The 14083-nt window shown below is 43.3% G+C and overlaps 1 protein-coding gene across 3 annotated transcripts in view; it reads left to right on the top strand.

The window, feature by feature from the left end:
- cdc42ep5 (CDC42 effector protein (Rho GTPase binding) 5) overlaps positions 1-4678 on the top strand; it is a 61506-nt gene extending 56828 nt beyond the window's left edge. For all 3 annotated transcript variants that reach the window (XM_028821504.2, XM_028821505.2, XM_028821503.2), the window contains exon 3: positions 516-4678. In XM_028821504.2, the coding sequence (XP_028677337.1) occupies positions 518-1456 (939 nt within the window). In that variant the 5' untranslated portion in view covers positions 516-517 and the 3' untranslated portion in view covers positions 1457-4678. The remainder of the gene's footprint in view (positions 1-515) is intronic.
- The last annotated feature ends 9405 nt before the right edge of the window (positions 4679-14083 follow it).

Below are 14083 nucleotides of genomic sequence, written 5' to 3'. Positions count from 1 at the left end.
AGTCAAAATATGCGTAAAAGGATTCTTTTTCTTTCTCTCCACCTCTCTTTTGCCTTTCGCTCCTTTTGTTTAAATGCGGAATGTCCCGGATGTAACCGGTGGATCCAACAGGTGATTTCCGTCTCGGGGCCGCGGTCTTCCTCCATCAGTCCTTCCCCTTTTCACTTGCGGGGACAACATTTACTGATACACACATATAATGGACAGTAGACGGGACGATGAAACAAAACGCAACCCCGCACAAGCACAGAATATACCTACCTATCATTACGTAGCCCCGCTGTAGTTGTTAAAGGCGCCTATTAAATAAAATATGTTTTTGGTTACAATAACTGAATGCCAAATTGCTCAAAATGCCTGCCATGTCTTTAAGGGCCTCAAGACAGAATTGTGTTCCTTGACAGGGGAAGCACTGGGAAGGCCTGCTCTGCTGTTCCATTGTCTGTTTTTATAAAATATCCTAAATTTTATTTATATATTTTTTTTAATTAATTAATTAATTTATTTTTTTGCAGGAATGCCAATCCTGAAGCCCTCCCGCAGCTCTGGGAATGGAGTTGGAGGTTCCCAGCGACGAGTCCGGCTGAATGCCGCCATGATTTCGGCTCCACTGGGAGATTTCAGGCACACCATGCATGTGGGCAGGGGTGGGGATGCATTTGGAGACACCTCGTTTCTATCCAATCATGGCCCAGCAAAGGATCCTGAATCCCCCAAGCTCACCCCGTCCAATAACAACAATCACCACACTCCGCCTATGTCTGACAGAAATCCTGAACATGAACTTGATTCTTTCAATGCCAGCGTCAAAACAAAAGCCACCAACAACAATGGGATCTCGAAAAGTGGAGATATGGAAAAAGTGAGTGATGGGGGGTTTGGGAGAAAGGAAGAGTGCGGTGTAGTGGAAGGGGTGTCCAGTTTCTATTCCTACACTAGCCCCCTCAACTCCCCCCTCAAACATTCTGAATCCATCCTGTCCTTCAGCCTGGATCTTGACTTGGGCCCCTCCATGCTGGGAGATGTACTGGGAGTGATGGAGAAGGAAGGCGGTGGGGTGCGGGATATGGAGTGGACAGATGAGAACTGTTATCCAGAATTCAGCCCTTTCCAAGAAGGGTCAATCAGAAGAGAAGGGACAGCCCAAGATCAGTGGAGTACAAGACTGGCAAAGCCAGCTGGACAGGAAGCCTCCCTTTCACAAGACGCTGGGTCAGCCAATGGGACTGAAATATTTGCTGACTCCACCCCCACTGAGAGCCCGGACCACACCCCCACTAACAGGAGTCACACCTCCTCGGTGAGCTCAGAGTATGAAGGGGTCACCGAGAAGAAGCCCATTCGGGCAGGTAGTCAGTCCTCCGCCCATCGGTCAGAATCGGAAGGAGAGGAGAGCACCCACAGCTACACATTTGAAGACGAGATCGACGAGATGGATGATGAGATTGGCCTGTGAACAAGGCGAGATACCCAACTGTGGATTACAATGCAAACCATTTCTTTGAACTGACGCAAGTGAAGTGCCAAAGAGACCACACTGGGTGGGGTGGCAGAAAGCAATGCTTGCAGTTTCTAATTTGTGTTCTTTTCATTCAAGGGAGGAGGCAAATCATTCCAGTATAGTCGCATCTACCTGCATGACAATTTAGTTATTTCAAATTGTTCCATTGTTTTATTACTCTCTCAATAATTCCCCCCTTTGGCACCCTCATATATTCATATGTATTGCATGAACACCTCCATAGATATGAAGCTGAAGGGTAAAGATGGAGTTGACACTTTCTGGTGTATGGGCTCATTATAACGGGATCGGACAAAAGTCTTTATGGGAACGAAGTGTAAAATGCATATTTTCATAAATGTCACAAATATGCTAAAAAAAAAAAAAAAAATCAAAAGATCTAAGACGGGATGTAAATCTCGGCAGATGTTGTCTCATCATTTCCTGATAAGCTTATATTGGAAGTCGTACACGGATGCGTCTTTGATTTTTAAATATAACTAACTGACTTTTGAATTTTTGAATTCTTTTGCACAATTTGGAGGTTTAATGAAGCCGCATTTATGATTAGATGAGAACGAAAGAACTCCAGCCAGTAAATAAGAAAAAGTGATCAGGCCATTAGCTGTTGGGTTTGATTCAACTAGTCGTGTTCAGAGACGCCATTCACACTGGAAGTCGCACGCTCTCGTTGTTAATTTGAAAGAGGGGTCACATTTTTGAACCAATAATTCTTTCCAGAACACAAGTGATGGAACAAAGCTGAGTCTTTTATAATCGACAAGGGGAATAAGCAAACAACCGAACTGAAAACTAATACGCTAACTCCAAACTCGGTTGGTTCATTTTTATTTTTGGGCAGATCGCTACTTTCTATATTCGAAAATGTGACCGGATTTTTGGACTATTAAACTCCTTGTGAACATTCTAAATTGTTCGGTTCAGTCCGCGTTAATGTACGTAGGTAGACTAGAGAGCCGTGACGTGTGTTTTTTTTTTTATTTATAGAAGAATGCTAAAATTTCCTGGATGGATAATGAAACGAATGAAGAAATATTAAAAAGAGCACAGGTGGGAAGGCATGTAGTAAGTGGGGGGTTCCTGGAGGACCACAGTGGCTGCAGGTTTTCATTTGAACCCTTTTCTTAATTGGTGACCAGTTTTTGCTGCTAATTAACTCCTTTTCCATTCATTTTAATTGACTTGTTTTTTAAAAGATTTGTTGATTTTCTCTTTTCTAAGACCACCGTTTTAAAATGTTTTGGGGACCTGAGCAGATCAACATTTCTGAGCCCTTCACAAATTCTTTATTTTCAGCTATTTTATGATGGTCACCAGTTGTTTTGGCTCCTTTTGTATCTCATGATTGTTTAGCAGCTAATTAAGGAAAAAGAAACAAGGGGTCTGAGTCTTCAAGAGCAACTCAATTAAAATGAATTCAAAAGAAGTTCATTAGCAGCAAAAACTGGTCACTAATTAAGAAAAGGGTTAGAATGAAAACCTGCAGCCACTGTGGACCTCCAGGACCAGAGTTTTGGGACCCCTGAGATGCAGTATTTGTATCCTCTATTCTTTATTTGGGGACCCATCAACAGAGCTGAAGGCATTGAAAGTGTTGTATTGCTGGGTAAAAATTAACGGAGAGCAGAAGACGGAGAAAACACCTTCACTGTCAGATGGTTTGGGAACAACAGGAGTTGCAGTGAGATTTTGTAGTATGGCAAGGAAAGGAGACAAGCGGAAGTTCATGATCGCAGAGGCTAAAAGTGACTTAAACAAAATTGCGTCTTACTGTTGGTGTTCACAGCCAGAACGAAGATGGTGGCCAGACGAGCATCGTCCCCTCTCTATGGCTGTTTTCGGCCTTGTTCATCACTTGCAGATGAGACGGACGCACTTCACCGTGAGCCATGCATACGCCTCATCACTTCCTAAATTTGATAGAGGTGGGATAAAGCAGGGGATTTTCTTTAAGAATTGATGGTCAGGAAAGGCAATGAGACGTCTGCTAACTCGACAGGGTCTTGCTGTCTAATATGTTCTTCACTTTCCACAACACCCATCTGAAAATACGAGTTCTAAAGTCTTCATATTCACAGTTGGCCGAATGACGCAGTAACTCTTCATATTGGTCTTCAATGCAGGCAGGAAGTACATAAAACGGAAAAGAAAATCTGCTAACTTTACAGCTGTAGTTAATTTGTCATCTTTATAAGAACACACCCGCGTTTGGGAGAGGTGCCAAAGTTTTGAACCACTTCATCACAGGAGACGGACAAAGCAGTGCATTTTACTAGAGGGGGTCTGAAGCGGCCCTCCAACTGAAAAGAAATCGGCTGCCTGTTTGGCACCTTTTGTCCGCGCGCTCTTTACAGTTCATAGGTGAAAGTGCGGCCAGATTTTCAACAATTGGATTCTATGAAACTAATAACATGCATAGTGGTGGTCTTCAAAAGAGGAATTAATAAGGGGGCCACCAACAGCTGTTTATTTTCCGCTTTGTTCGACATTTCTAAATAACCGAGCAGAACTGGAAACTGCACACCGATGCATCACAACTTCCTAGTTAAAAACGTGCAACAAATTAATAATCAAGAAAATGTGCCAGCGTTTGATTTCACACCAGATGGAGTCGTGTGGGTTAATAAAGTACGTGAGATGAGTGTGACGTGAGGGGAGTGTGTGTGTGGGGGGGGGGCAGCTTCATCTTTCACTAACTTCCATGGCCTTGGGGGGTTTGGGGGGTAGTCTTCTGATATGCCGGTGTGACCAACAGCGTGAACTTTGCCCTTTATGATGTCATTTGTTGTTTATTTTATTTTGTTTTTCCAGGCAGAAGAGGGTGCTGTTTTGGGGAAAGTGTTATTTTATTTTATTTTTTTTAGTACTGGTATTCCACACTATGTAGGGGATCCTTCACATTCCAACTCTTTACAAATAATGTAGGATGAAAGGTAAAATCTTATATTTTTATATCCTTTTTAGAAATACTTAAATGGAGCAAGCTGTTTTGTAAAGAATTTTGTAAAAAACAATCATTATTTTGTAAATAATTTGGTATACTCTATGCTTTTCATTATTATTATTATTAGCATAAGACAATTATCATAATGATTTTGTTTTTCCTTATCTATGCAAACTGCATTACCAATAAAGTAGTTTCTTAGAAGCACCGAGTGGTTGTGTTTTGGTGTGAATTCTGTGTGGGGGGGCTGACTTGGTGACGGGACATTGGGGACAGCAGGCTGGTGATCAGGGATCCTCTTGAGAGGACCAACTTTGTGTTTCAGTTTCCATTACCCTTGTGAGCATCACGGTTTGTGTCGTATTCTTCTCTTATTAGTTAACTTAATAGTGCAATTCAAAATGTAGAGCTTCTCTGCGATTACTCCGTCCTCCATATGACGGTAACCTGAATCCACCCGGTTAGCAGGTCCTCCAACTTTCATGGTGTTGGTGGCAGGACCGGCACTCTAGCCGTGTATGTATGTATGTATATATATATATATATATATATATAATATGTGTGTGTGTGTATATATATGTATGAGTGTGTATACAGTTAGGTCCATAAATATTTGGACAGAGACGACTTTTTTCTAATTTTGGTTCTGTACATTACCACAATGAATTTGAAATGAAACAACTCCGATGCAGTTGAAGTGCAGACTTTCAGCTTTAATTCAGTGGGGTGAACAAAACGATTGCATAAAAATGTGAGGCAACTAAAGCATTTTTAGAACACAATCCCTTCATTTCAGGTGATCTGTGGGTTGTCTGTAACCATTCTCACAATCCTGTGCATACGCCGCTCCTGTATTTTTCTTGGCCTGCCAGACCTGCTGGGTTTAACAGCAACTGTGCCTGTGGCCTTCAATTTCCTGATTCCATTCCTTACAGTTAATAATAATAATAATTCATTACATTTATATAGCGCTTTTCTCAGTACTCAAAGCACCATCCACACAGGGAGAAACCAGGAAGCGAACCCACAATCTTCCACAGTCTCCTTACTGCAAAGCAGCAGCACTACCACTGCACCACCTGTGAGGACGGTTGAAACTGACAGTTTAAACCTCTGAGATGGCTTTTTGTAGCCTTCCCCTAAACCAGGAGACTGGACAATCTTTGTTTTCAGATCTTTGGAGAGTCGCTTTGAGGATTCCATGCTGTCACTCTTCAGAGGAGAGTCAAAGGGGAGCACGACTTGTAATTGACCACCTTAAATCCCTTTATATCTCATGATTGGACACACCTGTCTATGAAGTTCAAGGCTTAACGAGCTCACCAACCAATTTGGTGTTGTAAGTAATCAGCATTGAGCAGTGACAGGCATTCAAATCAGCACAATGACAAGGGGACCCACATTTTTGCACAGCCAGTTTTTCACATTTGATTTAATTTCATACAACTAAATTCTGCGTCACTAAAAATCTTTGTTCGGAAAACACCGCAGTACTCAGATGTTCCTAGGAAATGAAAGACATACCACTGTTATCTTTATTGTTGAAAGGAGAGTTAATTATTATGCAGGCTGAGAGGGGTTCCCAAACTTTTTCATATGACTGTAAATACGAGGTCTGTCTATTAATTAAAGAGACTGACACAATAACTCACTATTATTTATATAACAATTGTAATGCTTCTCCCCTTCAATATACTCCCCATTCACAATTACACACCATTGCAGTGAGCGCCCTCTTCTACGCAGTGGTGTGCTGGGGAGGCAGCATAAAGAAGAGGGATGCCTCATGCCTGGACAAACTGTTGAGGAAGGCAGGCTCTATTGTAGGCACGGAGTTGGACAGTTTGACATCTGTGGCAGAGCGACGGGCGCTGAGCAGACTCCTGTCAATTATGGAGAATCCACTGCATCCACTGAACAGGATCATCTCCAGACAGAGGAGCAGCTTCAGCGATAGACTGCTGTCACCATCCTGCTCCACTGACAGACCGAGGAGATCGTTCCTCCTTCACACTATGCAACTCTTCAATTCCACCCAGGGGGGTAAACGTTAACATTATACAAAGTTATTGTCTGTTTTTACCTGCATTGTTATCACTCTTTAATTTAATATTGTTTTTATCAGTATGCTGCTGCTGGAGTAGGGGAATTTCCCCTTGGGGATTAATAAAGTATCTATCTATCTCTTATATCGTGCCTTTCATTTCTATCTATCTATCTATCTATCTGCTGTAGGGTTTATATAATATCAGGGAACTCCAGTTTCTGTATTCCACCTGCCTGAAGAAGGGGCCTGAGTTGCCTGGAAAGCCTGCATAATGCAATCTTTTTCATCATTAAGCCAACCCGCTCATTCTTGGTTTACTGAGACCCTCGGTCTTTCCATCCTGGTGGTCGTTACACTATAGAGAGATTATAGCCAAGAACAGTCCAGTCATTTGGACACTTTTCCCAGCACTCGCTCTGTTACACTCGAACCCGGACTGTTTTTATTGTTCAGTGAAACGCTTGGCTGGGTTTGCTTTAGTTCTGCTACCATGAGAGCAGAAGGCCAATGTCATTCTGTCAAATGGACTGTTCTGGCCGCTTATTTCTGTTAGAAGGATTCTGGCCATTTATTTTCAGGCAGTTCTGATTGGCTAGAAGATGTAAAACTGGACAGAGAGTATAACTCTTTTCTTCTTTGGTTGTAAAATGTTGAATTCTACATCAGTGTGTCTGTGTTCTTGCTGGGTTCACTTTAGACATTTGAGGGCCTCTACTTGAGCCAAATTGGTTCTCATTTATCTCTACTGGCCAAAAAGACTGCTTTTTCACTCTCCACACAGATAGATAGATAGATAGATAGATACTTTATTAATCCCAATTGGAAATTCACATTCTCCAGCAGCAGCATACGGATACAATAAATAATATTAAATTAAAGAATAATAATAATGCAGGTGAAAAACAGACAATAACTTTGTATAATGTTAAATGTTAACGTTTACACCCCCTGGGTGGAATTGAAGAGTCGCATAGTTTGGGGGAGGAACGATCTCCTCAGTCTGTCAGTGGAGCAGGACGGTGACAGCAGTCTGTCACTGAAGCTGCTCTTCTGTCTGGAGATGATACTATTTAGTGGATGCAGTGGATTCTCCATAATTGATAGGAGCCTGCTGAGCGCCCTTCGCTCTGCCACGGATGTTAAACTGTCCAGCTCCATGCCAACAATAGAGCCTGCCTTCCTCACCAGTTTGTCCAGGCGTGAGGCGTCTTTCCTCTTAATGCTGCCTCCCCAGCACACCACCGTGTAGAAGAGGGCGCTCGCCACAACCGTCTGATAGAACATCTGCAGCATCTTATTGCAGATGTTGAAGGACGCCAGTCTTCTAAGGAAGTATAGTCAGCTCTGTCCTTTCTTGCACAGATCATCAGTATTGGCAGTCCAGTCTAATTTATCATCCAGCTGCACTCCCAGGTATTTATAGGTCTGTACCCTCTGCACACAGTCACCTCTGATGATCACGGGGTCTATGAGGGGTCTGGGCCTCCTAAAATCCACCACCAGCTCCTTGGTTTTGCTGGTGTTCAGGTGTAGGTGGTTTGAGTCGCACCATTTAACAAAGTCATTGATTAGGTTCCTATACTCCTCCTCCAGCCCATTCCTGATGCAGCCCACGTTAGCAGTGTCATCAGCGAACTTTTGCACATGGCAGGACTCCGAGTTGTATTGGAAGTCCGATGTATATAGGCTGAACAGGACCGGAGAAAGTACAGTCCCTTGTGGTGCTCCTGTGTTGCTGACCACAATGTCAGACGTGCAGTTCCCAAGACGCACATACATACACAGTGGGCACAAACTGAAATAACATCCTGGTTTACGGGCGGGGGGATGCCAACTGTACAAAATAATGAGTTTCACTGGCACTGCAAAGCCAGACCACCAAAGGTTGGTCAGTCAGTCACTGTCTAACCTGCTTAGTCCTGAACAGGGTCGCGGGAGCCCATCTCAGCTGCAAGGCAGTAACAAACCATGGACAGGATGCCAGTCCATTGCAGGGTGAACACACACACATGGGCCAATTCAGAATCAGTAAGTCACCTAACCTTGCAGGTCTTTGGACTGTGGGAGGAAATGGAGCACCCGGGCAGACACGGGGAGAGCATGCAGACTTCACACAGGTAGAAGATGAGAACCCTGGTCTCCTTACTGCGAGGCCGCAGCGTTACCCACTATGCCACCCCACAACCAAAGGTGGAAACGAGAAAGAACCAAAGGAAACACGCAAGGATGTACCAAAATTTGAAACACACACCACTGTAAAGCTCACCGGCTGTGGGGAGTCCGAGCCTGTCCAGGCAGCATTAGGCACAAGGCAGGTAGCAGCCCTAAGGGCAGAGGGATTGAATACGCGTACACCCAGTGAACGGGCAAACTCCACACCATTCAACCAAAGTGCCTCCATAAGGCAACCGCTCTAACCACTGCGCCACAGAGTTGCCCCTCTAGCCAACACGTGACATTAATACAGAGTGTCGTCACTGGAAAAAGAAAAGCAAAAAGTGCCTTCCACGTTCCAAATTGCATTTCAAGACGAGCGATTTGGCTCTCTAAATTTACCCTCTGCATTGAGGAATGCAGTTTTTAAATACCAACACAGCATGATCTATAAATAAACGGTACATTTCACGGGGATTTGTCTTGAAAATTTTGGGGAGTAAGATGGAAAAACACCTGAGGCGGCTCAGTTTCACAAGAAGAAAGCCAACGTTTGTTTCATTGCGGCTAGCTGGAGCAACGGTTGTGTGTTGTTGGCATAGCCGACTTTTACGTGGCATTGTGATTCGGAGCCTTAAACGACCTCTCAGGCACTGGAATGCAATACTTTGGGCCGACTTCTCTTCAAGTGGTTTTGTCAGTGGGCTTACAGTTATAACGTATTCTACCTGAATGCCTCTTACGGGTATAAATTCACTTTATTGATAATCATTATAAACTAGTCAAAAAAAAAAATAAAGGCACACTTTGAAAACAAATCAGATCTCAATGGGGGGAAAAAATCCTGCTGACTATCTCTACTGCTATGGACTGAAGTTCTGATGTGTGAGGAACGAAAGGATGGAAATGAAAAGAATCAACCGACAGACAGAGGGCTGAACTCAAAGACACCCCGAAAATCAAAGGGAAAAAAGTGATACGGCAGGCGGGCAGGCGGGTCCATTTGGCTGAAATTTTATTGCAGCAACTCCAAATCGTACTCAGTCGTTTGTATGGCCCCCACATGCTTGTATGCATGCCTGACAACGTCCTAATGAAATGACGGATGGTGTCCTGGGGGATCTCCTCCCAGATCTGGACCAGGGCATCACTGAGCTCCTGGACAGTCTGAGGTGTCGGATGGACCCAAACATTATGTCCCACCCAGAGGTGTTCTGTTGGATTGAGTGAGCGTGGGGGATAGTCAATTGTGTATCAATTCCTTCATCCTCCACCATACTCTCGCCACATGAGGCCGGGTATTGTCGTGCACCAAGAGGAACCCAGGAGACACTGCACCAGCACAGGGTCTGACAATGGGTCCTAGGATTTCATCCCAATACCTAATGGCAGTCAAGGTGCTGTTGTCTAGCCTGTAGAGGTCTGTGCGTCCTTCCATGGCTGTGCCTCCCCAGACCATCACTGACCCACCACCAAACTGCTCATGCGATGTTACAGGCAGCATAACGTTCTCCACAGCTTCTCCAGACCCTTTCACGTCTGTCACACTGCTCAGGGTGCACCTGCTCTCATCTGCGAAAAGCACAGGGCACCAGTGGTGGACCTGGTATTCTATGGCAAATGCCAATCGAGCTCCACGGTGCTGGGCAGTGATCATGGTGCCCACTAGGGGATGTCGGTCCTTCAGGCCACCCTCATGAAGTCTGTTTCTGATTGTTTGATCAGACACATTCACACCAGTGGCCTCCCTGCTGGAGGTCATTTTGTAGGCTCTGCCAGTGCTCATCCTGTTCCTCCTTTGCCCAAAGGAGCAGATACCGGTGGGTCCTGCTGGTGGGTTAAGGACCTTCTACGAGGGGTCCTGTCCAGCTCTCCTCGAGTAACTACCTGTCTCCTGGAATCTCCTCCATGCCCTTGAGACACTGCTGGGAGACACAGCAAACCTTCTGGCAATGGGAGGCACGTATTGATGTGCCATCCTGGAGAGTTCATATGCCTCTGATCGCTCTGCACAATAACATCTGTGTGACTGCCAAACCGTTTGGCTGCTACTGTTACAGTACTTCTGTAATGTGAGTGCAGGCAAATGAGGTGACTCAGGGGACACAACAGAGCTCTGGATTTGCAAACGTCTGCTTGAGCAGCTTCAAAGGATGCACTGTCTAAAGCCATGGTGTCAAACTCAATTCCTGGGAGGCCGTAGTGGCTGCAACGTTTTGTTCCAATAACTTTTCTTCATTAGTAACCCGTTCCTAACCTTAAGGGAATGTGCTCCCTGGTTTTAACTGACTTGCACTTTAATTATTTCATTTTTCTTTAACTATCAGCCAAGAAAAAATAAGATGTAAAGTGAAGCAACAGATGACCAGACTAACTTTCCCCTCTGCACCCACAGTATTTCCATTATACATTATCACAATAAAATATCTGAGAAGAAAAACACAAAGGCTCTAAGAAATGTTGCAGTCCAGTCCATGTAACATTTTGATGCTGATCTCAGAAAAATAGTTTTGGAAAAGACTGGGGTAGCAGAGTGAGAGCACTAAATAAGCCATAGAATTAAATAAATATGTTTCATTAACAGCCAAACATTAAATTATTGGAGCAACAATGGTGACACTCCAGGACTGGATGATGTCCGGGAGTTTGGTGGTCATCATGTGGCTGCTGGTTAAGATAAGAAGAAACGAGTCTTCTGGATCTTAAAAACAAATCCACTACAACTAAGGTAAAAGAAGGATGTCCCGTTAGCAGCAGTAACTGCTTACTAATTAAGAAAGTGGCCTCTCGACATTTGAGGTTGACACCCCTGAAAGGTTATTTACAGATACAGTATCGTTAACCTGTAATTCAGATTCTACGACAACATTTATTTCTATAGCACATTTTCATACAAACAATGTCGCACAAAGTGCTTTACATGATGAAGAAAAGAGACAAAAAGACAAAATAAATAATTTAAATTAGGGAACACTAATTAACATAGAATAAAAGTAAGGTCTGATGGCCAGGGAGGAGAGAAAAAAACAAAAAAAAAAACTCCAGACGGCTGGAGAAAAAAAAATTAAATCTGCAGGGGTCCCGAGGCCACGAGACCACCCAGCCAGCAACCTCTAGGCATTCTACCTGACATCAATGAGCTCAATCAGTCCTCATGGTATTCAGGGTTCTCATAGAAGAACTTGATGATGACGGTTATGTGGCCTTCTGACCTTTAACCCATCAATGTAGGAACATCACGGTGCTTTGATCAGGTGGTGGTGGGGTCGCAGATCGGCACCACAGAAAACTGGAAAAAGAACAGAAGAGAAGGTAGGGGTTAGTATGGATTGTGGAGCCACCATGAATGATAATAATAATTAATTGAATATACAGAGCATCAGGATTTAACTAAGATAAAGCTCTGACAAATCCATGTTAAAGTAATGAGTTTTCAGCAGTGTTTTAAAGTGCTCCACCGTATCAGCCTGGTGAATTCCTATTGGTAAGCTATTCCAGATTTTAGGTGCCTAACAGCAGAAGGCCGCCTCACCATTTTCTTTTACGTTTAGCTCATGGAATTCTAAGCAGACACTCATTTGAAGATCCAAGGTTACGATTTGGAGTGTAAGATGTAAGACATTCTGAGATATAAGATGGAGCGAGATTATTTAAGGCTTTGTAAACCGTAAGCAGTATTTTAAAGTCAATTCTAAATGACACAGGTAACCAGTGTAATGACGCTAAGACTGGGGTGATGTGCTCGGATTTTCGTTTCCGAGTTAAGATTCTAGCAGCTGCATTCTGCACTCGTTGTAATCGATTGATGTCTTTTTTGGGTAGTCCTGAGAGGAGTGCGTTACAGTAATCTAGTCGACTGAAAACAAAAGCGTGAACTCATTTTTCAGCGTCTTGCAATGTTATAAGAGGTCTAACTTTTGCTATATTTCTTAAGTGAAAAAATGCTGTCCTAGTAATCTGATTAATATGTGAATTAAAATTCAGATCAGAGTCAATAGTTACCCCTAAATTCTTTACCTCCGTCTTTTAATCCTAATGTATCCAGTTTATTTCTAATAACTTCATTATATTCGTTATTGCCAATCACTAAAATTTCTGTTTTCTCTTTATTTAGTTTAACCCTTTAACCGCCAACTCCCTAAATATTCCCCAAGCCAGGCGAAATCTGAACAATTTTTGTTTTTTTTACTTTTTTTTTTACATTTATTCAAGCAGTATTGACCACTAAATGTTGTGCAAGTTGCCAGTGTATACACGAAATCTATAAATGTAACCTGAATTCTCAGCTAAGCAAAACATCTTGATACCAAACCGTGCCCTTTTCAATGGTAGATACTGTCGAAACTGTAAGCGGCCCTTCCACGACAATAAACTTTCATCAGCTGCAACTGACGGTCCTGGCATGTAGGGCAACTGAAATGCTTCAAATAAATGATCAATCAAAGGACGTAGCTTGAACAAGTGGTCGCGGTTTGGATCTTTCTTATCTGGCTCGTTTCTGTTGTCATTCAAATGAAAGAATTTCAGCAGCAAAGAGAATCGGTTACGTGTCATGACAGCTGCAAAAATAGGTGTTGCATACATAGGATCTGTAGACCAGTACATCTCAATATCTGGTTTTCTGATTATTCCCATCAACATCAAAATCCCAATGAATTTTTTCATTTCGTTTTCATCAGTGTCAAACCAAGCACGAACACGGGAATGTGGAGGTAAATTGGGATTTTTCTCAATAAACTGTGCTGCATACAGATTTGTCTGATGAACAAAATGTCTAATCAAATCAGGTGACACAAACAGCTCATAAAACTGCTCAGCAGTGTAATTGTTTACATCAACAATAAAGCCACACGTTCCCTCAAACGAATGCAGAAAAGGTAGTTCACCTCGGGCAGCAGCCCAGCTGAGATGCTGGGGATACACCCACTCAGCGCCGTCATCCGATGCGTCTTCATTCACAATATCATGCAGCGCACGTTGCTGCTCATCACTGTCACTAAAATCTTCTTCAGAACTGCTACAATCATGATCAGAACTGTCCAAAATCGCCTGCAAAGCCTCACTTGAAGTCAGTTTACGTTTCGCCATATTCACAGCTGTTACATGCGAATCACGTCACATGACCGGCCAAAACAACCACAGACTTGTCGAAATACAACGTAGTAATAATACCCACGGCAAACCGTCAGTTATACTACTTGCCAGGCATTCATATAACCACAGGCAAATGTGCCGGATAATTCCGGCAGTAAGGCGTTAGCATTAAAACAGCGGTGCCGGATATATCCGGCAGAGGGCGGTGAAGGGGTTAAGAAAATTACTACTCATCCATTCGGAAACACAAGACAGACATTGGGGTCAGTGAGTCAAGAGTGTCGGGGTCGTCAGGTGCTATTGATAAGTACAGTTGTGTGTC

This window comes from Erpetoichthys calabaricus, chromosome 16, assembly GCF_900747795.2.
Source record: "Erpetoichthys calabaricus chromosome 16, fErpCal1.3, whole genome shotgun sequence".
In the NCBI taxonomy this organism is placed as follows: domain Eukaryota; kingdom Metazoa; phylum Chordata; class Cladistia; order Polypteriformes; family Polypteridae; genus Erpetoichthys; species Erpetoichthys calabaricus.
Note: the sequence above shows the minus strand (reverse complement) of the source record. Positions and strands in the feature narration are given on the sequence as shown.